Source organism: Balaenoptera ricei, chromosome 3 (genome assembly GCF_028023285.1).
Source record: "Balaenoptera ricei isolate mBalRic1 chromosome 3, mBalRic1.hap2, whole genome shotgun sequence".
NCBI classification, from domain to species: domain Eukaryota; kingdom Metazoa; phylum Chordata; class Mammalia; order Artiodactyla; family Balaenopteridae; genus Balaenoptera; species Balaenoptera ricei.
In genome coordinates, this window is record NC_082641.1 from 88,118,823 (window position 1) to 88,146,012 (window position 27,190).

A 27,190-nucleotide genomic window follows, 5' to 3' on the forward strand; every position below is an offset into this window, starting at 1 on the left:
TTTATCAAATAAATTATTTAAAATACTGTATCTATTGGATTAGGATGGAAAGGTCCTCACTCTCTGCCTTTAACCTGTCTTGATTCCATCTCCCTAGGACAACACACAGGCATGTAATATAAGACACCCAAAAATGTCTCTGTTTCTCTGCTGTTAAAAGCTCATTGTTGCAATATGTGGTAATGGATAATTCTCTCCACTTTACTCAGCGTTAATTATTCTTTTTCACAAGCATCGTAATGATCTGTAAAACTAACACTTTGGTCCGGTTAGCATATGTTCAGAACAAATTTAATGCACAGTTGCCCTGACTGGGTGCAGGCAAACTTCTGATTTTGAGTACTTCCTGCAGAGAAAAGCCATTCACTGACTGGAAATGCTCCATACGCTACTGTTGTTTGATCCACACGGTTTTAGCTTTGATAGACACAGTACGAGTTGGAGATACTGACTGTCCCTTTAACTTAGAACTCTTAATTCAAAAAGAATTAGGAAGCCGGTGGGTGGCTACAGGTCCATATTCCACATACAGAGGGCTACTTAAGAGCTCTGGGGTGGTGTGTGGGTGGGTCAGCTCCTAAAAGGGGATGTCCATATATATCAATCCAAAGTTAACTTCACCTAAGCTAACTAGGGTGTGACATATATTTTTATCCCAGGGCTCTAGGCCATTTCCCACATACCTCGTTTCTAACATGCTGAAACTTGCTTAAGCACTGAAGGAAGAAAAAAGTAAGTAATGACTGTTTAGGTAATGTCATGGCAGTGCAAATCAGCTCCTGACGAAGCCAGCTGTTCTGCACTGTCATCTATCTAAGCAGGCTTGCTTGAACATGCAAAACAGTGGGGTACAGTGCTTTCCATCTAGGTAGAGGTGTAATAAGTGGCATGTGTAGCAGCCCAGCAAACAGAAGCAAAATCTTTTCAGCTCTTGTTAAGCTTCTAGGGAGCTGAAAAACAGTCCATTTTAGGAAGAGATGATCTGAAACCAAGCGCTGCTGCAACCATGCCAGTGGTTGGGGTATTTGTCTCTGTTAGTTGAACAAACCACCCTTCTCCCAGCAAATCAATCTGGCCTGGCTACTGTTTTGGACAGGGGCTGACCCGTCACCGCTTCTGCTTCTTTCATCACTTATCTCCTGTCCAACTGAGCCCCCTGGCTGTTCTAGCTTTCCCCTTGTTCAAGATGGCCCTGCAAGAACTTTCTTTGGGCTTTTAAAATCCAATAATTCCTTTAATGACAGATGCTGTTTATATATGCAGAGAGCTTTCCATAACCCCAAATGTCCATTTTGACTCTGTGCTCAGTGGCTCGGCCCTTGTCCACTGCTTCCCTTCACGCTCACTGTGCTTTTCCAGCTGGGGAGTCCCCTCTTGACAGGTCAAATGCTCTGCACTGATTTCCCCTTCTCCCAGCGTCAGCTGGGCCCACAGACTCACAGGCCCTTCAGTCGACTTACCAGTGAACAGCCCCAGTGACCCACTCAACTCTGCTTGAAAACCCTTTTTTTTTTCTTAACAGACTTAAAAAGTGTGTACATTCTAAATTCCAAACGCTAGTGAAAGAAACATAACTTGCATGATTTTTCCTGTTTTAACTTTTATCACTGACCTGTTATGTCTCAAGTTATCTTCTCCCAAAGAAAGTTCACTTGCCACTTAATACTGCACTCCACAGAGGTGACAGAAAATGGCCAGATAGTCTTTAGAGATAAAGGCACTTTCCTTGGCCTCTGACCCTATTAATTATATGTTTACCATATAATTTAAGTAAGTTATCTAGTTAAAAAAAGGAAAAACAGCAGTTAACTGTTCTAAAAAGTAAAGTCTACAATTAAAAAAAAAAACCCATAGAGATCCTCTGAATGACCTCAGTCTTGAGCAGCATCTGTATTCACCTCACATGTATTAATTCTTTAGAACAACTCTATAAAGTAGATGTTCTTCTTCCCATTTTGCAGATGAAGTAAATGAGATGAAGAAAGATCCTAGAACTTGCCCAAGGTCACTAGTAAATAATGAAGCCAAGATTCAAATCCCCTTCTCTGTCCCTCCAAATCCTACGCTGCTTCCTCTAAACCACATTACTTTCTACTATATTTTGGTCACATCATATTTATTGTTGGACTTGGCTGCCAGGCAGCTTAGAGCTAAATGAGAGTAAGATATTACCTTTGATATATTTGTTTCCCTCACCTCTTTCCATTTTAACTATTATTATAATTATTACTATTTGAACGGTCTCATGTGACATGCCTTCAATCAGTCATTCAAAAGCCTTCACTGAGCTCTACCGAAGTGATAGGTATCAAGTTGGACAAGAGTACTAGGATGAATGAGATACCATTCCTGCTCACAGAATTCAGCCCTACTCAGGGAGACAGACGCATAAACTTGCAATTATATTCTGAGATGTAAAGATGGGATTCCACATATATCCTTGGAGATAAAAGGCTTCCTAGAGTCCGAGTTTGAATAGGAGTTATCTCAAGGCAGCGGAGGCAATCTAGGCAGGGTAGACAGCATGAGGGAAACAAAAGGCACAGAGGGAAAAGCATGAGGGAAACAAAAAGTAGTGAGACAATAAACCATGGTTATAAATAAATACTTTGTTATAGCAATTCTGTGATGCAGAAACAGAGTGCTGGAAAATCTCAGTGTAGGTCAGCATCATGAATTATCTGCTGAAATCATAAGGGAAACTAAGCTCCAAACTCCCTCTACCTCACAACTGCATTTAAAACATTTGTTGAACGGACCAAATCTCTGTATGGAAGAGTGAGCCTTTTAGGAAGTATTTTTTTTATTATCTCTCTGTTATGTGCAACAGAAACTCAGAAACTTCATCACTCATTGAACATCAGGGAAAAAGAATAGGATAATTTTAATCTTTCTTTGGAAATTTCAGTATATAACTGATATCTTAATAAATGCATTTTAGATCTTTGTGTTTTTAAGTTTGATTCTTTATAAAGGCTCCTTAGGTTTAAGTCTTAATTATTGGGATCAAAAAGTTCATTCAAAAAGTTCATTCGGGTCAAAAAGTTCATTCAAAAAGTTCATTCGGGTTTTTCTGTAACATCTTACCTTGTCATATTACCTTGACATCGAAATATACTTTTTTGTATATTCAAAAAAAGTTCAAAAAGTTCACATTCGGGTTTTTCTGTAACATCTTACCTTGTCATATTACCTTGACATCGAAATATACTTTTTTGTAAATGCTTATCAGACAATCCTTTGTTCTTTGACCCAAGGAACACTTTTTTCTTTCCTTTAAATTTACTTTTAAAATTAACAGTGTTTTATTTTAGAACCTCAAGTATCAGCTGGAATAGTATTTTTTTTAATGTCCAGGACACAAAAAAATGAAATGCCCCAGGGAACAACAAAAGTCCAGAACTGCAAACAAATGGAGGCTTAGAGATTAGAGGACCTTGGGGATCTTTCATCCTATGCCCATATTTTACAGCTGAGTAACTGACACCCAGAGAGGTAGACTCACTTGGAAAGATCACCAAGTATATTAATGACAGAGCTCAGAGTAGAATGAATTCCTGAGTTCCAGGACAATGTTATGAAAATCGTCTCCTGGAGTTCTGTGAGTACAAAAGAATTGAAGACCCTGTAGGGTTGATATCTTCTTCCTCAGGAACATCAAGAAGATACCAGTGGAGGAGAGGACTGGTCAGAATTGAGTTGTCAAGCAATGGCACAGGCAGAAGCAAGCTCTGAGCTTCAAATGTGATGGGTGAGTTTACACCACTTCTTCGGTGGGTCCACACCAGCAGCTCAGTGAGGGGACATCAGCTGACGATGGGCCCTGCAGGATGCTTCACGGGGGTTTGCTGCCTTAGTAGCCACAACTCTCCAGCTGCCAACAGACACCAGAACCTGCCCGACACAGGCGGCTACAGATGGTGCCGTGGCCACTTCATACTCTTTCTTCTACTCTGTTTTGTGCCACTCATTTCCTTGTCCTTAGGAACTGTTCACCACTGCAAAGGAAACATTTTGGACTACATTTTGGCTTTTCTTGTTTCATGCTATCTCTTGAATCAGGAAAGGCTACTGTGCCACACAGACAACTCCTACATCCAATAAGGAACCACATGCAGGAATGGCCAGCTCTGCCCATCAGAAGGGACAGAGACCCTTTCATTTGACAACGATTGAACAATCTTTATTAGAATAAAAGCAGAATGATTTGTAAAGGTTTGGAAAGTATCTGCTTTTTTATTTTGCTGATGCCATATTCATATGGATGAGACCAGGATTTTTATTTTAAAAAAACACTAAAAATGAATTTAAAAAATGGACCCAGCACCATGGAGCAAAGGATTATGGGCCCCATCCATTTGTGCTCTGTGTCTTCTATTATTGCCTGCTGACTATTTCTGCTCATAAGGGACCGTGAACTATCCATGAGTGGAAAATGGATACAGCACAAATTGATTTAGTAACATCACACAGACATGTATGAATAATGAGGTTCAGTTGCAGTCTGTCACACAGCAAGCACATCAGTGTAACTGATTTATTGAAAACCTGACTGGGTAAATTCTCATTCTTAAGAGAAGGCATCAGATGCGTTTTCTGTGTTTTTTTGTGTGTGTTTTTTTTTTTTACTTTTTTTGGTAAAAGAAACAAATTTGAGCAAACTCAGATTTTGTAATTTAAAATGTGGAAAAAGCTGAAACTGGCATAGAGCTGACCTAGTTCCTCTCTCTTCACCAATAAAAGGAGGAAGAGGAGGAGGAGGAGGAGAAAATGATACTAACATTACCATAAACCTTGAAGGCTCATCAGAGATGCTAATCAATTTCAAATTTCCTAAGGAAAGCTGTGTCTTCATATGGGTGTCTATAACTGTTAAGAGGAATATAGCTAAGCCATTAAAACAAGAAAAAATGAGCTTCTCATTAACCCCTCCTTTAGAAATATCCTAAGATAGTCTGTGGCACTCTGCATTCATTCCACATTCGTCATGCAAATATAGTGGGTGTAGGTGTCAAAACCAAAAAGAACAGTAGCCCCTCGGGCCCAGCAGCCCACTATTTCTGAAACGTGCCCCGTTATTTCTTTGTGTTTTCTGAGTACAGAAGTTTCAAATTCAGACCACCTGCCCATTTAAATGAAAGAGGTAGGAATCAGACTAGATGACACCCAAGATTTCTTCCACTTCCCAGGTTCTGGGAGACCTTGAAGTTAAAAAAAAAAAAAAAAAAAAGTAAAGTATAGAACAAGGAAAGTTAAGATTTTCTGAAAAGAGAGATTGCAAGTAAAAGCATGGGTTAAAATACTCTTAATTACAACATGTAGTCCTATGCAACTTTCAGATAAAGCAAGGACAAAGTACACAGATGTAGAAATTGAACTTGGCTAAGAGTATAGAGAAAGCTGTTCAATGGAATTCTTTAAGGGTACAAAGGTACCACTTAGTAAGTCACTGAGTTCAAGCCCCAAATAGCATCTTTGTGAATCTAGTCGATACACCCCTAAAGAGAGGCCCTATGTGCTGCATAGTAAATACAGAGAAAAAGACCCTTTCTACAGGTTGGAATCTAGACGAGAGAGTATAGGGGAAAAGGTGAACCACCACTCAACTAAACAGACCTGAAACAGCTTATATAGATGCAGCATTTCTTCTATAGGTCAAAAGTGTTTAATTTTATACAAGGATAACAAAGGATCCTGTTATTGCCTCTATAAACAAGGCATTATAAAAAAAAAAAGTGGGGAAAATTAAGCAAATCCAGCAATAACTTGATTAACCTATGTAGTCATGTTGGTTCATAAAAAATCAATCATTTAATATAGGCATTAAGTAAAAAAAAATTTTTTTTAAAGCATCTGTAATTTATTCACTGGCCCTGGGGATATCTTTGGAATCAAAGACAGCTTAACTGAGTTCTGAAGTTCTCACCAAGTACTTGTACACGTTTTCGAAGGGCCGTGAAAGCAGCTGGGCACTTTCTGCTTCGGGCTACACGTTCACTAAATTCCAATGTGCCCCGCACAGACCAACCTCTTGATCAATTATTTCCTGCAACTCTTCAGAATGTTCTTTCTGTCTTAGGCCCTGGGATCTCTGGAGAGATGCCAGGACACACACGTTCACACCCCAAACCTCGTGGTCCTAAAACGCATGCATCTTGAAATGTCATCTTCACAGCAAAGAGTGAAGAGCCGTGAGAATTCAGAAGAGGTCAGGAGGATAGGGTGTGGGGAAGAGGTCTGCAGCAAGAAAAAGTCAGAAGGGAGAAGGGAGAGATGGGAAAAAAGAGAAACAGAGAGGAGCATCTTTTGTTTAAATCAACAGTTTCCGGGTTGAATTCTTTATGTTGAGAAATCCAGCAAAAGAATGGGACAAATGCTATACTGAGAAACTGGTATAACCATTTCAAACGGAAAGTTTGCTCCACAATAAACACCCACAATGCGGAAAGCACACAGTAGATGGCTGCAAGTCCAGGCTATGAGCTAGACCTAAAGGTTCAAGCACAGCTAGTGTATTCTCAAGTCCCAGAATTTAAGCCATTAGTTCAATGCAAACCATCCCCACTAATCTTTGCGATGATCAAAAACCGAGAAGAGAGATCAAAACGCCTGGCAAAGTATAAAGCTGCGTTCCGTCGTGAGGGGCACTCTCACCCACGCTCTCCGGACCGAAGCACTGCCCGGTAACTATTGTGAGTAAGCAACCTTGCAGCCTGGGCTCAACTAAGTTGGGTTCCCTCTTCTTCCCTTTACTCCCAAATCCCTTGTGTGGATGGCTGACGCCTTTTTTTTGTGCTAGGATTCAAAAGGTCCATGAACCTGAAGCTCATTCATGCGAGGAAAGAAACATACCACACGAAGATGTGTACTGGAGAGAAAACCCAGCTGGCTGTGAGGGAGGAGGCCTGGGTCCCAGTCCTCTCTCATTCTGCCACCAACTCCAGTGACCTCGAGTCTGTCCTACACTCTCCAGGGCTCAGTGTCCTTATCTACGAAGAGAGGGCGCTGCAGTGGGATGGGGGAGGGGGCTCTAGTTCTACACTCTTTAATCCTAATGTGGCACACTTTTTATTGTGTTCCAAAATACAACCACAATCATTCGCCAAAGATTTTGACATAGTTCAGTTTGGTCATTTCTCTAGTAAAATAAATATTGTATTACTAAACGAAAAAGCAGATTACAATATAAAAATCATCTTGATTATGTTAAAACACTCACACACACAAATATCTATCTTAAACCCTATATATAAAATCAACACTCTGAATGGTAGTATTATGAATAAAGTATATTTTCATCAGTGCACTTTAAAAATATATATATATTTCTAAATTTCTTCAATGATAATGTACTTCTTTTATTATCAGAAAAATAGTATTGGAATGAAAAAGTTAAGCTACTACGCCTAGCTGTTTTCAGGACTATCTTCCAAGATTTCCCCAACAAACATTTGTGACATACATACATGGTTGTGTGTGGGTGTGTATATAATTTATAAAGCACTGAGATTCAGTGAGAGAAATTGTGACACTTAGTAAAAACAACTGACCTCAACATTTTAGAAAACAATTAAAAATTAAAATCTGTTAGAGGGCTTAGAAGAATTCTGATAATCAATAAAAAGATAAATTCAGTGTACAACAAAATTAAAACTATTGCTTGAATTAATCTAGCTATAAGAATTTTCTTATAATCAAGTAAAATTTATTAAGATTGAGCTTTTCTATATTCTTTCATACGCTTCCATATCCTTTCCTTCCATAAAATCCATGCACATTACTTCCCTGCAAGGATGACCTGAAGTCAGTAATGTGGACGTCAAGGGCGTAAAGTCACACCTCCCCCACCACATCTAAGCCCTTGATTGTGAGAATGTTGCAGGCAGAATCAGCCACCTCATATTAGAACAAAGTTTACTCTGTATGACAGCAGCAAGGGAAGTGGTTGAAAGCATTCAGAAAGCAATTTTAAAGCTTAGGAGACCTTTTAGGAAGTTGTAATACTCGATCTCTGAACCAGAAGCAATGAGTACAGAAAGGCGACGATAGTAACTTTATGAGATTTAAATAGCAGGCAGGCAAATAACTTAGGCACACCTTGCCCTAACACCTAATCAAGGAGACTGGGCTGGCTTTAATTCAGCCTCAGGGACAGCACATCAGCGGTTTCTAGAGCCAAGAGGAAGTTTGGTCCATTCTGTTGTCCTCCAGGGCTAGGTGTCTCAGCCTATCCCTACATCCTTCATCACCCCTGTCACAGCTCAGGTCCTGGGATGCTTTCCGATACAATGACAATATCCGAGCCGCCCCTACCCAGGCTAGACTAGAGCAAGGCTGTGCTCTAGCAAAGGTGGGGAGCAAAACACAGAAGTGACACTGCTTCAAAATCTACTGTCTGTATGTCCTCAGGGGACAAGGGGAGAAATTCTGCACATCGTTTTCCAGAGAAGCAAAGCATCACAGAGGATTTCGGGCACAGATTTCTCCTTCCTGCCACAACTCTTTTCTCTGGGGATGGTGAACAGTTTCATTTCCTCCCTGAGCTTTCTACAATGAACTCTAATAACTCAGCCCTCTGCTGTCCTGACAGTTTAGTTAAACCCACAGAGCAAAATGTTACAAATAGAATCCCAGGCAAGAAGGGAGTTGCCCATAGGCTCAAATTAACTAACTACCAGTCCCCAAGTAGCTAACCTTCACTTATCACACAGAAAGAACTCTGAAGCCAAACCAAACCCATGAGCAAAATTCATCATGCCAGGAAACAGAAGAGGGGAAATCACCTCAAGTCCATGGCTACTGATTCCAACTCTCCCTCCTGACCCTGGGTCCCGACAGAGACTCTGTTCACAGCCAACCCTCCGCCTGGAGAGGTAAATCTGTTTTTAAAGCAAAACTTCTTTTCTCTCTCTCTTTTTTGTCCTTGAGACCAGCACTGAGCTCACTGAGGAAGCAGGGCCTAAGGGTTTACACCTGTGACCCAAACTTTCCATTCTGTGTGAGTTTTTTTTTTTTTTTTTTTTTTAAAAGAAAAACAATTCAAGGGAAGTTTCTGAACCACTGCTTTTCCTGAGGCCAATGGTTACCAACAGCGACAGAAAAGTTCTTTATTTTCAAATGTGACCCAAATTATGGCTTATCCCAGACTTCACCTTCACTTCTTTCCAAGTCCCTCCCCAGGCCATCTTATCTTGTGTATCTGGAGAGAGTGAACATCAACATGTAAGCCTCTAAAGATAATGGTTGAATGTTACCTAAGATGGTGACCCAATGTGATTTCTTTCCGTTTCCTAGATCTTGTTCTGTCCCAGGTTATGTAGGATGCTAGAAGAAGTAATATGGCCAGGTGACTCCTGAGAAGGAGTCGTGTATGCTCTTACAGGGCAGAAGACTAAGGCTCTACTGCTTCGCTCCAGGGACACCACATAAACACGTGGCTTTGCCTAATAAAGTGTGAGCAAGTATGACAGCAAAACCACGGTGTTCATGAAGCATGGAAGTTAGCGTGTGAGAACTCGAGTCCAGCACAATTGAAAATCAAATAAAAAGGTCGCTAAATAATTACCAGAGGTTTTATTCCCAAGCAGATCCATCAAAACAGCATAAGAAATGTAATGAACACTGATGATAATACTCTTCTCCCCATTTCTGGCTATTTCAGCCTGCTTGCAGAAATGTTCCTTCATTTTAAATATATTGTGGGAAAAAACGGGGGTGGGGTGGTACATTCCCAAAGATACACACAATTTAAGCAAGAAGGGGCCTGAGATCCGCACTGAAAACCAAGAAAAAGGGGAATGGAAAAAAAAAGACTCCGAAAAAAAAAAAAAAAAAAGGGGGAATGAAGCAGGTTCCATGACTACTGGTGCCATGCGGTCTACACCACCCCGCCTGCCCCAGCACACCCACCCAGCAAGTAAGACCCATGGTCCCATTATCATCTCCAGCTCACGTGAGAACATCTGGGGCACTAGGAGGCTGACTCACTCACGTCAAGTCACCCAGCTTCTAACTGCAGGACTAGGATTTGATCCCAGGTATTTCTGACCCCCAAGCATGTTTCATGATGCCATGATTCCAAAGATGATGCCCGAGTTATTCAGAGATGCATCCCTTTGCTGAAACAGTCACTGCTAGTGCTTTGCTATGATACCAAAGTTTCACGGTGGATTTAGAGACAGTGGACAGCTCATAAATCATGTTAAGCCATAGTCTATGTCAAAGGTGCAGGTATTAAACGCCAAGTCACTGCTATGCTTTGCAGAGATAATACTTTATCCTGCGTGTCCACATATTCTAGCCAGTCAGCTAGGCTTGGAGAAAGACAGCTCAAGTGGAGCTGGGCGCCAGAGCTGAAACGATAGAAATGGTTTCTCTGTCCCAAATTCCCTCGCCTACTCCCACAGCTCGGCAAGCCTCAGTGTCTGCCTGTTTTAATGATTCATACATAAGAGAACACAGCTAATGTCACAGGGCCAAATCTGGGTGAATGGAATGCTACCCTCCCCAGCTGTATTGCATGAGGAATATTCTTGCGAAATCAGCTTAGAGAACTTGCTGTGACACTCGCTTCTCCTACTTTCTGTCACAATCAATGAAGTCAGATCTCCTGTTGATACACCACTCACCTGGTGTCAGCTAGAGGAGGAAAGGCGAACTCACGCTAGCTATAATGTAAATTAGCGGGGTGAGTTCCATAAGGAAGATGCACAGAGCCTTCAACATCTGGGGTGGGCCATCAGAGGAGGACACCGAGGTGTTGGCATCCGAGCCCAGTGTTACAGACGGTGTGACAGCCAGAGTCTTGGTGGAACGAGAGAGACACTGTCCTAGGCTGAGAGAAATGTCTAAGAAGAAACTACCACCCAAGTTAATTGCAAAGAGTGTCTGTTTGTCTAAAGTATTTCTTTCATTCTTCCACAGCCAGAATCTCTAGCCCGTGTGTCCCCCTTTGGAGGAACCTTAGTCTCAATGAAGAAAATGAATCTTTAGAAGACTACTAAGGGGTTACAGAGTAATTTACATTTAAATAGGTAATTACTGAACAAAATCGAAACATAAATCTAAAGGAATGATTATAACGGTGGAATCTGAGACAACATGACAAATGAGGGGCCCCGTTTAGCATCTCTCAAATCTCATCACTTAAGGCAGCATTTTCAAAGTGAGTGATCTAGACCCCTAGCAGTATTATGAGACCCACAGGTGATATGCAGATACAGCATTAACAAACAATGAACCACATGATGAGAAAATTAGTCCTTTATGAACCCTCTCTCAAACAGTCAAGGAGAAAATCTCAGTATGTTGCTAATAGGTCTAATACCTCCCTAACACCAGCTAATCTCTACTTTTAACAGTAGGTTTCAGGAACAGAGCCTTGTTTGCTTACTTGTGGCAAGTAATTATTCATGGCAAAGGCATATTTAGGAGAAGGATATAAAGTTTCCTGGAAAAAAATATTAGGTAAAAAATATTAGGGTCTAGGGCTTCCCTGGTGGTGCAGTGGTTGAGAATCCGACTGCCAACGCAGGGGACACGGGTTCCAGCCCTGGTCTGGGAAGATCCCACATGCCGCGGAGCAACTGGGCCCGTGAGCCACAACTACTGAGCCTGCGCGTCTGGAGCCTGTGCTCCGCAACAAGAGAGGCCGCGATAGTGAGAGGCCCGCGCACCGCGATGAAGAGTGGCCCCCACTTGCCACAACTAGAGAAAGTCCTCGCACAGAAACGAAGACCCAACACAGCCAAAAATAAATAAATAAATAAATTTAAAATATTAGGGTCTAGTTTTAAAAATGTTAATTCTGGCATAGGTGACACATGCACATAGCAAAACTTTGAAAGTGGCACCTAGATGATCAAACTTTGAGAAACCCTGTCTCATAGACTGTCCATAAGGCAGCTTTACCTTTTGACTTTACTGACCCAGAAGTAAAATCAAAGAGTGAGAGTCAGCAGGGAAAGCCAGCTCTGAGCACTGAGGGCAGCAGACCTAGAGGCAGCGTACGGAAATGCGACCACTCTGACTTTCCCAGGAAAGCGATCCGTGACCCATGTCCAGGGTCTTTTCCTTTGCACAGCAGATCACAAATAATCAGAAAAGGTAACAGAAGTACGTATGCATACATGCTGACATCAAAACCAGGCTTCGGGTTTTTTACAGTCAATTCAGAATCATATTATAGCTACAGGAACGAGGACTTTAAATCCCAATTTTCAAATGCAACACAGCATTTTGTTCTCTTTTCATGACCTATTTATGCTGATAACACACAAAGCCATATAACTGTCCTTTTTAAGAGCAGAGTTATGTAAACTGTGCTTTAAAACGTGCAAAGAAATGCGAAATCACAATATTTTTTAAAGGGAAGAAATCTTGGCTGTCCTTTGTTTTGTCAGAAAGAAAGTTTATCACCCAATAAAAAAGAAATTATACTTACAGCTTTAAAATGGGCAAGACTCACATTGTCAAAATGCACATATTTTCTTGAAAATAGTCTCCCTTAGGCAGGAAACACAAAACTGCTTTTAATGACAGAACTTTTTAGATTGTAGTTGGAAGGGAAGGGTGTTTATGAGAAATAAAGCTAATGAGTCACAGAGCAAAATAAAATGAATGGAGTAGTTCCTCACTTGTCAGTACAAAACTTGATAAGAAACCAAGCTCTGCCAGCAGGAATCATTAAATGTCCATTCTGCACTGACCCAGTGCCAGGTGACCTTCCTTAGAAGGTGCATTTGAAATCTTCCAGGTCTAAACAACCACACCCTTAGAAATTAAGGAATGTGCCCCAGGGTTTGTGGGTGTTAAAACCTCACCATTTTTGATATTCCACCAGCTTTAACAGCTCTTTTGGTTGAAATACACATTAAAAATGTATGAAACTAAGCTCATTAATTACTACTTCATATTTCAACATGAATCCATAGCCTGCATTGGATATAGAAACACCCACTTGAAAAGTAAAAAAAATTAGGTCAAACAGGTTATTTGGCATCCTGTATCAAGGAAATAGAGCTGCTTAACTAAAGGACATTTTTGAAAAAGGAACAAGCCTGCAATGTTGTCAAACCAGTTTGTGTGTTGATAAGAGTACAGAATTTAATTACTCATGGGTGGTTGAGCAGGAGCTGACTTCTAGCACACGTGGTGAAATTTTAAACCACATTCTGCCCCAGTCACCAATGAGTGCTCAGTAGGACCGACTATGTCATTTGCAGGGCCCAGTGCAAAATGAAAATGTGAGACCCCTTGTTCAAACATTACTAAGAACTGCAAGACAGCAGCAACGTAACATTATATCAAGCGTCAGTCCCTGTGTGAATGAATGCCCAGGTCGAACATCCATGGAGCCTGTTATACCACTTTTCAGCCCTTAAAGAAAGCTCTTTCCAAACCAGTGTCATAGAGATGCCCATCCTACGTTCAAATGAACGTCTTGGTCCAGATTATTTGGGACATTTGAGGATCTATGCCCCAAACAATATTCCACTTAACAGATTCAAAGATTGATAAACTTCGGTATTTCCTCTGGCTCTTTTTATTTATTTATTTTTTGCAAGCCTGAATAAAGATGTCTCAAAATATTTCAGTTTCCTGTTGCAGAGCTAGGCCAAGGAGCCGCTTGGTTGTGAACAACAGGCAGTTCAGTGTATTGTAAAGGAAGAAGTTCACAATCATCTGAAAGTTAAGGCCTGGAGCCCACCACCGTCTGGCTGACCTTGCCACAGTGGCGTCTTTCTTTTCTTGTTAATGTGCCTTTCAACATTCAAACAGGATGTCAGCTATGAATGAAAGTTTCTGCCCTTTTCCTGCTATAAACCCCAGAGCCATTTCCACGCCTCACAGGAATCCCTGTTACTTTCCAGCGATCGTCTGTACATTGTGGCTTAACCTCAAAATGAAACAGACATATAGTACCTTAAAAGTAAACAAACACACACACCAGAAAGAGCAGTCATCCCACAAATTCTGCCCTAAATTCCAGCATCTTTTCTCTTTCCTCCATTTGGAAGCTTCAGATGATCCTCTTTGAATTTAACAACTCTTTCTGGCAATGAAATGTGAAGAGGTGATGATTTCCTCCAAATTAGCAGGACATTAACAATTAAGTGTTAATGCGAACACCGTTAACAGTAATGCAATTATAACTGTATTCCACAAAGGGCAATAGGAAATAATTACTCTGATTCTCAAGTGATAGTTCTAGGAGAATGAGATTCTCAGTCTAAAATTCATTAGGAGGGGCTCTAAAACTCAAACGCACACCTACAGCTGGAGGAGCCTCTCCTCCCCTGAAAGGATGACCCCGTCGGTGCCAGCACAGGCACTCTATGGCCGTCCGCTTTTGCTCCTGAAAAATGGCTGCAGTGGGGGCCCTGGGACCACTAACTTGCTGTTCCCGGAGCTGCCATCCAGTCCTGAACAAGGCTTATCTGAATCGCCAGAGATGCCGTTTTAAGCCTCCAAGCTGGACCAGAAGCAAATGACACCCAATCATCATTGTATGGCTTCTAAGGATGATGAAGCATATCCCAGGAAATGACTAATGTCCAATTACCATATGCATGTCAGCATTGAGACTTGACCAGAGAGAGTGGTATAACAGCAGATCAACCATTAATGCCTGTCTCGGTCTTATTTGACTAAAATTGGAGGACTAAACAGAGAAGCTGATAGAATCAGTCAATTGCTAATGCTTTTTCCTAATGATGCATAGATGGAAGTTTAAAATGTGCTTCTAAATTCCATGACAACCCTCGATGTTAGCAGTCCTTCAATAATCCATAAATCCTTCTCCCCTTTCATTCAAAGCTTACCAGTACTAATAATGAATAAAATGAACATGTTGAAATTTCATTTCTCTATTCCCTGCTCTCTGATAGACATGGCCACAAGAATGATTAAAGGAAATCAGGAGAAAGCTGTCTCTTTTTTTTTTGGTCTCTTTTCTTCTACACAAGCTCATCTGTTATATTCTGATGATTTCTTTCTCCGCGATCCTGCTCAGAGCTATCGTGATCTATTCTAACACCACAGGCTCACACAGGCCCTACTGTCACACATGTGGATTAGCATCATCACCTCCTAGCTGGTCTCCCTTATTCCTTTCCATTCTCTCTTCCCAATTCATCAGGCCGTCCCAGGTGAAGACCCCAGAAGACTCCCTATTCTGTGAGAGCAAGTCGAATCCGTGCTCGGTTCTTCATCACACCCTCCATGCTTTGGCACCATGGAACCTCTCCGACCTCAATTCCCAAGACTCCTCTGTCAACCTGGCCTTCTCACGTGCCCTGTGAGCTCCCACCTCAGGTCTCTGCTGATTCTCCCTTTGCCTCTAATCCCCTCAGTTCCTCCCCTGGACTTTTTACAGTGGTTGAGCTCCTCTATAAAGCTTTCACCACCTTCATAGCCCACAAAGAACTCTTCCCTTTCTGAAATCCAACAGGACTGAGAACATTATTACACAGGAGGTGTATATTTATAGAGATGATCTTTTCTAAATTGGGGCATGATCCCAATTGCATTTTATATTCTTTGGCATTGATAAGGACCATGTCACCATCTTCTCTTTATCCTTCATTTTGGGGTACATGGTCTACAAATTCATGCTAGTCAGGTGAGGATAGAAATATCAATCCTCCAACTGAATAATGCAGCTTGGTTGACTGATAAGGAACTACTTCAGCTAACAGGTTAGTCCACCCGCAAATTATGGAGAAGGCAAGGCCATGTTGCTTAGTGATGCCAGACCATGAATTGTGGCGTTAAAAGCAAGTCCCCCTAAAACCAAGGTCCTTTGCTGAGTTTATGATTAACTTCTCTACCCAAAACCTTATTCCCTTTCTTGCCCTGCCCCTAGTCCTCTCAGGATTGAGGGAAATCAAAGAAAAGGGGGGACTGAAACCAAGCAGAACCCTTCAGGTCCCTCCCAGGGGCAAGCCCCTCAGTGGCCCCTGCTTCTTGTTTGGCCTTCCCCGAATTCCAAAGAGCAGACTCAAGCAGTTAATGATTAGGACAATAGAACCACATGACTCCTAGTTCCTCCTGAAGGGATATAACTAACAATCCGATGTATACCTTTGAGCTGTTCTGCAGGAACTAAGACCCCCACCCAGGTGGAGGATGGTGACTACATGCTGACCACAAGCACACAGACCTCAGACTGGTTAGAACCAGAGGGTTGAGAATTAAGATTCCCGAAATATCACCATGTTACCTCACCACCAACCAATCAGGAAAATGTTCAGGAGCTGATCACACACGCACCCTGCCACCCTCACCCCTAATGCTGCCTTTAAAAATTCTTGCCTGAAAGCCATTGGGGAGTTTGGGTTTTTTAAGCCCTGGCTGCCTGTTCTTGTTGCTTGGTACCCTGCAATAAATGCTGTACTTTCCGTGACCACAACCCGGTGTCATTGAGTAGCTTTGCTGCCAAGGAACAGTGATTCATGACAGTACGCCTTCTACCAAAAGATGCCAAAAGGAATGTATTTGGTTATCAGTTCAGGTGTAAATGGTAACCAAGGAAAACAGAATTTAAAAATCAAAAAATTCAGTATTTCCCTTCACAGCTTGGCATTATATTTATAAGGAATAATAAAGTCATTAATATTACATGTATAGTAGTTCTTATACATAGTTGAAGATTCCTCTATTATTTCTTTCAACATTTAGTAAGTGACTTCTGTGTCACAATATTTTAGAAATAACTGCTGTAAGATATCCTTGCAGAAAGTCAGAATAAATAGCCTTAAGTCTGAACTGATATATCAAATTCTGGAAATTGTAGAAAAAGCTATAGCTCTTCAGAGAAAACACATACACACATGCACAAAACCACATACACAAAATATAACAGGTAACTGAATAATTTATGACTACAGAAAAAAACGACAATGTAGACGTTGAGGGAATAAAAACAACTCCAATCTTTACAGTGCTTGAGGCTGGTTTCACCGACAGTAATTGGACATCTTGCAGATCTCTGAACTAGTCAAACCAGTTCTTCCAAACACTTGTTTTATCACTTATTGCACAACAGAGTCATTTAAGGGTCTATGCTTGCAATGAGTTGAGACCAGGTTTCTTTCAGCTATGACAAATAATGATGTTAGTAACACTAGTAATGATAAAAATTGTAACATCTTCTCAGACCCTAAAGAAGAACCCGAGATACATTTTGCCTTCCTCTGTTGCTCATTAGCAACCATCACTCCACGGCTTTCATATTAAAAGCATGGGCACTTGAAGACTCTACTCCTTAATGAACGTTGCTCAAAGGACGTTAGCAAGAAGCATGCATCAGGTGACAAGATAGTGCCACCCAGGACAGGGGGACTGGTCAGACTGTGCAACAGGATCCCAGGGACCTGTCTCAATCAAGTTAATTAGAGACATCTGCAGCACAGAGATCAAGCCAGGCTAGCCCGGGCAGCTTATTTGCACCAAAAAGGTACAACTCATGTGGGAGGTAAGAGGGCTAGAATGACAAACAGATAGCAATCAGTAACGTGAGCTGCTCTGTCATCCACGCATACTCTCCGCTGAAATAAAGCTGGTAGGACCAAGGGATGCAAATGTCCCGTTGATCAAAAGGCTAAAGGATATTTGAATAAGCCTTTGATATTCTTAGCTCTTGGCAGGAATCTCACCACTATAAATGGAGTCTACCCCCAGCACCTGCTTGAACTCTTCATTCACCTATGTATCACCTGCCTCCCCGGTTGCTCCAACTCATTCCAGGGACCCTGCCCGCTGTTTTTCTGCAAACAACTCTGCCCTCTTCCAAGATGTTGTTTCGGATGGAGATCTAGCTCAGAGATACGCTGTGTTTGAAGTTGTAGCCTTTGTATAGCTGACACTTTGAAACTTTGCCTCTGGAACTTACACTCCACACAGCTCAACTCTTGGCTCAAGGAAGCCATATATCATTCCCAAAGGCTGCATTCCAGGCCTGGTGTTTAGCAGCCTGGCTCTACTGAAGTTTGCAGAGTTTGAGTCTTCAAAGTATTTATTTTATTCAACTCTTTGTTCTTATTATTCTTAAATTCCCAAAAATGATAGCAGCCAGCTTCTCAAGGATTCCACTGGATTCCACTGACTATGCTTTGCATACAGACACTGAGAAGAACTAGATGTCTTCACCAATGACAAACAAGCTGTTTTCTCTAGGTTATTACTAGGGATGATGTCTTGTGTTAATGTTAACTACAGCTCACTGGAGAGGCTGACAGAACTGTGCCCCAAGTCAAGAACTGTGGCTGTGATAGACCCAATTCTCAAAGCTCAATGAATCTGAAAATACAATTAGCTTAGCCATCTATAATTTGATGTGGGATGGATGTCATACCACGACATATTCTTCCAGCCCCAGAACATGTTTTGATTCAGTGTTCTAATTTATTAATAATTATATTTGCATTTGACTTTAACATCCACATGCACCACTATCATGATTTAGAAATGAATCTCCATAAAAGCCAGATTGTAAACTGATAGCCTATGAACCAATTTCCGCTCCATATGTGTAAGTTTTGGCCAATCCAGTGTTTCAGACTAATCTGAACCAATCTTTAGGAATCCAGAGATTTCACATAAAGTACAGATTTCGGCCTTCTAGTGAAAAATTGGAAGATCTGGCATCATTGGTTCCATATTCTTCTTTCACAGAAATATTCTGCTAGAATGGGTGAGCAGCCATCCCTTTCAGTAGGGTCCTTACTCACCAAGTTTGTACATCAGGCCTGATATTCTCACTGAGGTATCTGTCTGGCTGCAGTAGCCATGAAAGTTTGCATTTCCCGCTAAAGAACCTCTGTCTTTGTCACGTCTCTGAGTCTGCCATGTAATCAATAATATTTTACAGATTGTCTTCTACTTTAAGAAATATTCATCAGCACAGAACAGCCAGAATAGAGTTTTCAAGGATTTCAGACAGTCTGAATTCCAATTTTGAATGTAAAAATTTCCCAGAGGATCAGAAACCCCTGTTGAGTTTTCCTCCAAGCATGACTAATACAATACCGGGAGGTGTTATCATGCCCCCATGCATCTTTGAGATGGCAATGAGGAATGGCTCAATTGCAATCCTCTACCTAAAGCGTCTTGGGATGGCTTTAACATGCTGGAGAGCATATCTCTAGGTCAACAACTCTGTTAGGAGATGCCAGGCCTGATGCTGTCAGCTACTGACTCATGCAGGGAATACCATTTCGATCTTGTTATACCTGTTTGGGAATGAAAATTACTGATACCAGGGCACCATGTTCCAGCCAAGAGTCACTCATTCTAAAGACAGAGGGAAAACCATCAACTGTTCCAGAATGATGCCGGCTGACTTGCCAGTGGGAGGGAGCAAGGAGAAGCCATGAAGATCAAAGACAATGTAGACGGCATGTGTGACTATTCAAGGCCATTCTAAGTGAAAGGACAAACTGTGGTAACTCATAACTGTCCAGGCTCCAACCATTCAAAAGCTATTACATTTCCACCCAAACCACTGTCTATTAGAAGAATTCTGCCCCACTGTGAAGATAGTGATCGTGCAATTTGAGGTTACTTCCTGCTTCTACACTATGACTGCACCTTATTAAATAAACTTCCGGGCTAAGATGTTTACTTGACTGGGAAATGACTACTAACGAGCTGTTAAAGGACATATCCTCGAGTTACCACCAGTGGCGTTTGTAACGCGTCCCCTGTTGAACAAAGTTGTCACAATGGCACAGTGAATAAACAATCTTTTTTTTTCTCCCTGTAAGTTATACAGTATTAAATGTTAATAATTAATTTGCCTTTGTGAATGAACACACACTATCTTGCCAAACGGCTACTGGTGCAACCTCACCCCACTCTTGCGAGATGGCTCATCATTTCACACACTTCACACCTACCCAGCTATCAGTATCACTGACCTCAAGTAGCTGAGTGTGAAATGGCAGATGGTTTGTGGCGCTCAGTGATGCCCTATGAAAATTCAGCAGAGCTAACTACAAGGGTTTTCACGAAGGATGGTGGTTTATGCAAACTTCCCAAGGAACTCAAGAAAACAAAATACTACTCCTGTCTACGTCAAAGGATTCAGTGAGGCTCCTGGGAGAAAAATGTCAAGAGATTTTAAGGCCTTCAGTAGTACAATATTGCCAAAGTGCTCCAGAAGTTATTTTAACCTGCTGCATTGCTAAAAGGGGAGCAGAGCCTGAAAAGCCAGTGTAATTTTGAGGGATGCTCAAGGATTCTGTCAACAGCGCTGTAACCTTGCACAGGGCTCACACATTAGAAGATAGACTGTTCTAGGCTATCCCCAACCTTGGGACATATTCCTCATGAGAACATCCCATATTTGTACCACGCCAAAGTGAGAAAGTGGATTGTTCTACCTAAGATTACATTACTTCAGTGTCTCAAAATACCCAGGCTGAATTGTTTCTGGAGCAATGGGATGTTGTTAATTAATATCAACACTTCCCAGATCCTCTTCAAATGTCTAATGTCGAAATATTTTCCAGGAGTGAATTTCAAACTGTGTTCATGTTTTTCACAGCATGGCACCTGTTTGAAATGGTATAGTTTGAAAATCAATAAAACATGAGATGGAAGATACCAGGGTGGCTTGAGAGTTTTTAAGGAACTACATACACTCTTGAGAGCAAAACAGAGTACATAATACTTAGAATGGAAAACCTTTACAAGTTTATATTTTCATGACTCCCTCATGAAGCAGGGATCCGGTGCTGTTTTACTGATAAACAAAGCCATCAACTGACTTGTTTGGAGTTTCAAAACAGACCCTTCTATTCCTGCTGTTTCTCCTCTCTGGTTTAATTAACTATAAAATAAATGAAAATGACCAGTTCCATGAGAATATCTGAATATAATTTGGGGAGGAATACTTCATTACCTTTCCACCAACCCCAATTCCTAGAATTTTATGTGTCAAGATGTTTTGAGTTTAACTCCTTAAAGAAATACTTTATTCTTAGTCCATTTAGCTGCCTTTAAAATGTGTACTTTCATACACACACACACACACACACACAGAGTAACATTCAAACCATGTTGTTATCATATACAACAAAGCACATTCGTTTCATGTTTATTATAATACCCTGACTCCTTCATGAAATAATTTGATGGGGTTCACAAATAAGAATCAGACCTAATGAAACCATTTAGATCTTAGACAGCTTAAAAACAACAACAACAAAAAGTCAAATATAAAGAGAATGGGAAGTCGATTTTAATGAAAAACAACTTCGTGATACACCTGCTGATTGAGTATATATTTAGTAAGCATGTACTGCTATGTGCAAGTGCTGCTAGTGGGCATGAGGCAGTGAACAGGAGATGCTGTGTGGCAAGCAAACACAAAACTTAGCTGAGCTATCTGGTGGCCAAGACAAACAAGGAAACAATGCATCACACAGTTTCAAAGGGGGAAGTTACTGGCTTATCAAGAGAGGGAAAGATTTTCTTGGTAAGAATCTGAGGAGATATTTAATGGATAGGTCAATGTATGTAAAGTAGATACTAAACAGAATAGTAAGAGAACTTAAATAGTTATCTGTACACTGTACCTATCTTAGGGCTCTCTCTTTCTCTTAGAACAGGTTAAATAATTTGTAACCTTTTGAACTAAGAAATCAATAGAGTAACGTGTGGGGGAAACCCTTACCTTTCTTGCCTGTTTACAGATGCAAATCTAGACCTAAAATTGCATATGCTACCTATGAAAAAGCAGAAAAGACATGTTGGAAAAGGACTTTCTTTATGTGAAGTATTACTGTTCTAGAAAAAAGTTTTCTATATTGTATTTGTAATTGTAGAAGAATCTCTGGCAATTACGTTCCTTTGTTTTTCAGGTGTCTTTTGGTGATACATGTTATAAATCCTTTTTATTTCTCTACATGATGCTACTTTCTTTTGGGTGGACCTGATAGTAATAACCAAGCCACCAGGTGAAAGGGTCTCAAGGTTTTCTATAGGGTTCTCTTGACTAATTTCCAGCTGTACTGTTTCCTTTTTACAGGGTGGTTCTTATGTGACTAATCTAGGCCACAATATATGAATGTTTTTTCTTTTTTAAGTTAGGTAAGAGTAAATGTCTCCAGACCTTTAATTTTATAGTGCTTTATTTGCTAAATTATGCAAATCAATACCCCCTAAATCAAATATATACCTGCCCTAAAGAGAGTTCCCCTTAGTTTTGAAACTCACTTTAACAAGCTATTAATCAGAGGCTGATATTTAGAGGTAGCATAACTGATTGGCAGCAGTGGGATTTCTGGCCATTTTCAGTGGTTATCTCTAAATATGGGAAGAGCAGGTTTTGAAGCCCTAGGAAGGAAAAAGCCTCAAAAAAAACCCTTAATAGATATATAACGCCACGACAGAAATACTACTTATTATGTCATACCTAATAATCCACCTGTGCCTTATCACACAGATGTTTGTTTACACCCTGTTGCCAAAGAAAGTGTCTCCAAAAAAAAAAAAAAAAAAAAGAAAGTGTCTCCCTTCTCTTCCTCATCCACCAATTAATACGCACCTCAAGCACAGTGGCCAGACATCTATGTAGAAAGAAGAGACAGGCAGGGGATCCGCAAGCACAGAGACCTAGGCGAGTAATACTCTCAGCATTATCCAGGAATATTTAGTTGCTTGCTCAAATGCATCATTAACAAAGGGCCTATTTCCCAAAGGTTTGCACTGTGTAATTAGCAGCAACAAACACTGCCCCTGCTCAGGTCAACCTATGGGATTAGTTACAAAGGTCTTGTAAATTTCAGAAGCGATCTACACAGATGTCTAAGAAAAAAACACACAAACACACAGAACAGCATAATGGATGCAGCCACAGCCATTAAGTAGTTTAGGATTTGTGAGACTCAGACAACCAATACATTTTATGGGGGAAGTCATAAAAGTCAGACAGGAAAAAATATATAGCATGAAAGTTGCAAACTTCTAGACAGCATGTAAAACATGCTGAAAAGTGGCAGGGGCAAAGGAATAAACATACCAACTGGAGCTCATCAGTCTAGATAAATAAGACAGGGTCACCTGAGTTTACTTCTGGAATCAATATACATCCCTTAGTATTTAATTATTTTTGTTAAAGGATTGAATTCTTTTCATACTCCCATTTACTGTTGTCATTAGATTTGCTCATACGTCATTAGAACATTTTCTAAAACGAAACCTTCATTTTATTTATGGAAGTTGTTATACTTTCACGCTGCTCTGAAAACATACAATTAAGCAATGCTAACCTTTCGATCAGGAAGGTATACTATACTAAAAGAGATGCAAATACATTTTGACAATTCGTATCAATTAAAAGGCTTCAAATTAACTCATCACATTGTACACTTTAAATATCTTACAATTTTATTTGTCAATTATTCCTCAATAAAGCTGGAAAAAAGGCCTCGAATTGAAAAAGTAATTTTAGGACTTCCCTGATGGTGCAGTGGTTAAGAATCTGCCTGCCAATGCAGGGGACATGGGTTCAACCCCTGGTCCGGGAAGATCCCACATGCCGTGGAGTGGCTAAGCCCATGCGCCACAACTACTGAGCCTGTGCTCTAGAGCCCGTGAGCCACAACTACTGAAGCCCCTGTCTCTAGAGCCCGCCGCTGCAACTACTGAGCCCACATGCTGCAACTGCTGAAGCCTGTGCGCCTAGAGCCTGTGCTCCACAACAAGAGAAGCCACCGCAATGAGAAGCCCGCGCACTGCAATGAAGAGTAGCCCCCGCTCGCCGTAACTAGAGAAAGCCCACATGCAGCAACAAAGACCCAACGCAGCCAAAAAATAAAATTAAATTAAAAAGTAATTTTAATTTAGATTAAAAAAATAATTTGTTAGTGATGGGATCCGGAATAACGTGAATAAAAGTTAAGGCTGATGTCATGTGAACAATGAATTACTCTAGTTTGCAGAGATTTATTCCTGTTTAGTAAATAGCAGTGTTCATTTTTTATGATGGCTATTAGTGTTTAAACAGGTTGGCAACTTTCAGTTCAGAAGTCAAAACTATTGTCTTGGTTGCCAAGAAAAATAATTAATAAAACACCTCTAACCCCAGGGTAAATATGTAAGCAAGTGCATGGTAATGTATAATAAAATAGCACTTCCTTCTACATCTGGGGCTAATTAAAATCTGATCGGAGTAATAATTGAGCAGTGCCCAGGCTACCCTTGATTTTTCTTGTCAGGTTTCAATTGTTTGACACAAATGCACTGACCTCAATAAATGAAAACATATTTTTTAAAAAGCTAAATTATAGCTATCCTTTTTCAGGACAAAAACGTGATTTACTGGTGCCACAGGGTTTTAAGGTTACAGGTGACACAAGTCTTCTGGGGAGTCACTCATGGCCACTGCTGTTCAAGAATTAGAAAGCACCAGGGAAGTCCATGAGACTTTTCTTCCCAGTTTCCCCCACCAAACACACAACCCCCTCCCTATACAAATCCCAGTTAAAATAAAAGAATAATATTACCTAACCATGTATTGAGTGTGTGCCAAGTACTCTAAGAGTTTAAAGGTACCATCTCAAATCTTCAGCATCCTAATGAAGTAGGATCATGATTAGCCCCATCTTACACATAAGAAAACTGAGTCTCAGAGCTCCTGACTCCAGAGCCCTCATTTTAATTTTATATACTATCTGAAAGCCAAAAAAAAAAAAAAAAAAAATCTTACCAGTATATTTTGAAAAACAAGTAAAGGAAATAGGGTTTCCCAAGTACAATACTTACACACTGAAAATACTCTTCTATTAAAAAAAAAAGGTAAAATACTAAACTTCAGTTGGAATAGTACTGATTTAATTCTTACAATGTTATGTCTAAAACCTACCAGTGCCTGCTTATATCAGTTTTTTAAAAAGTCATTAGAAAAGTCAGAATAATACATATCTCTATGTCCAAAGTGCCCTACAGATATGCTTCATACACACAGGCCCTAGTTGAAATTGGAAAAGCCAACATATTACTACTTTTGATATGATTGCTTAATGAAATATATGCTAACGCTCAAAGTGAAGAATTTTTTTCCATAAATCAACATATTGCTAGCACTGTTTGCATTTTTATCCAGTCAACATTCACTCTTTTTATTTAAACTTAAATTCAACCACATTCTCTGTGAACCTACTTCTTGCCCTATGAAAGGACACAAAGATATATCAGAGATGCTCTCTGCTCCTAAGGAGTTTAGTGTCAGGGACCAAGAAATGCCAACTATCCAATATCAACTATAACACATATGGTAGAGTATCATAAAGGCTAGAATTCAATTTTTTTTTTTTAATGTAACGCACCAGGCTACATGTAAAGCACCGTCCTAGGTACCAGATGGATATCAAGACCAATGTCACAGACTCTGCCCTCAGAAGCTTTCTCTTGGAAGGGGGAGGTGTTCAATAGTTATGCGAACATCTGGCTCCCTTTGGTTAAGTGCACGAAAGGCAAACAACCTTAAAGGAGGGCTGCTCAGGGGCCTTCTCAGAAGAAGCCACAATTTAAGCAGAACCAAGCTGCTGAGACACTGGGAGGCTGGGCTTGAGTGGGAGGACATAGAAATAGTGGAGAGTGAAGTGAGACATAAACAAGTGCCAGATTGAAAGGAGCTTTGGATGCTATTAATCATGAATCGTCTTGACTTTGTTACGACAAGAAGTGATCTTATGTTTTTCGATGCATTCAGATCTGTGACTGGGGGAAGTCATTCTGACAGCAGAGTGGGGGATGAACGGACCACAGGGAAGGCAGTTAGCAGTTACAAGCCTCTTATAAGTTGTCCGGGAAAGACCAGCGGATGGCTTGCACGAGGGCCTGGTAAGGGGACTGAAGATGACTGGAAGGCCGGAGAGACGGTGGGAAGCCGACCTCCCAGGATGGAGGACTGCTCAGCAGCGAGCAGAAAGGAGAACTTGATAATGAGCGAAATCTGAACCAGGGAAGGAGGAGAGCTAGCCCAAAATGGCGAACAAATAAGGAGAAGTAGGTTTGACCGTCAAGAGAAATAGGTATGGTACTGACTTCCTGGGTTTGAGGAGCTGACGGGGGGACATCCTAGGGAGAATCATGTATTTAATTCATTCAGCATATATTTATTGGGCTCCTACCACATGGCAGGCACTGTTCTAGAATTTGGGGAGACAACAGTGAACAAGACAGACATCAGAGACGTGCAACAGGCAATAGGGAATGAGTGTCTCCTGCAGAAGCAAAAGCCAGAAATAAGGACTGGGCGGTGAGGAAACTCCACGGTTCTCCTGGATTCAGGAGAGTTTCAGAAAGGAGGCTGGGCCACAGCAATGAATGCTGGAGTTGGTGGGAGTGACAGCCCAGCTCCATGAGAACTGAGATCAAAGGGACCTGATAACAAGGAGGTCGTCAGGTGCTGCTGAGACAGCCTCCCCCCAGGGTTGGGCCAGGAGCCAGGGAGCAAGTGACAGTAGCAAGTGCACCTTTAAGAAGTGTGATGGGGGCTTCCCTAGTGGCCCAGTGGCTGAGAACCTGCCTGCTAATGCAGGGGACGCGGGTTCGAGCCCTGGTCTGGGAAGATCCCACATGCCGCGGAGCGGCTAGGCCTGTGAGCCACAACTACTGAGCCTGCGCGTCTGGAGCCTGTGCTCCGCAACAGGAGAGACTGCGATAGTGAGAGGCCCGTGCACCGCAATGAAGAGTGGCCCCCGCTTGCCGCAACTAGAGAAAGCCCTCGCACAGAAACGAAGACCCAACACAGCCAAAAATAAATAAATAATCTTAAAAAAAAGTTTGATGGTAAAATAAAAAGAAAGAGGATGGTATTCTCATGCACAGTTTTACACTTAGTTCTCTAAGAATACAGAGAAAGTAGTGATTTGTTCTGACTAGGAGACCTGGGAAAGCCTATGGTAGGAAGCAAGGACGTTTCCTGTTTCTGCACAATATACACAGGAAGAGAAGCAGAAAAGAGATGATCGCCAAAAAAAAAAAAAAAAAAGAAAAGAGATGATGGAGAGTCAGAGTGACAACAGAGTTCATCTACTGTCCTAGTAACATATCTCTGAGTTAAAGTTCTGAAAAAGAAAGTGTGTTACATAAAAAAAAACCAAACTTGCTATTCTACTTTAAATTAAGTAAATATAGTTATCTGTTGCTTAGGGAATAAAAACTTAGCCTTGGCTGG

The 27,190-nt window shown here is 41.0% G+C and overlaps 1 protein-coding gene across 3 annotated transcripts in view; it reads right to left on the reverse strand.

The window, feature by feature from the left end:
* The window catches only part of EFNA5 (ephrin A5), a 280,729-nt gene that overhangs the window by 71,614 nt on the left and 181,925 nt on the right, over window positions 1-27,190 (reverse strand). Inside the window, exon 1 of one of the 3 annotated variants that reach the window (XM_059916858.1) lies at window positions 8,784-8,868. The exons of the other annotated variants lie outside the window; for them this stretch is intronic. Within the exon in view, the coding sequence (XP_059772841.1) occupies window positions 8,784-8,794 (11 nt within the window). The 5' untranslated portion in view covers window positions 8,795-8,868. Of the gene's footprint in view, window positions 1-8,783; window positions 8,869-27,190 lie in introns of those variants that run through there. 3 annotated transcript variants of the gene reach the window in all.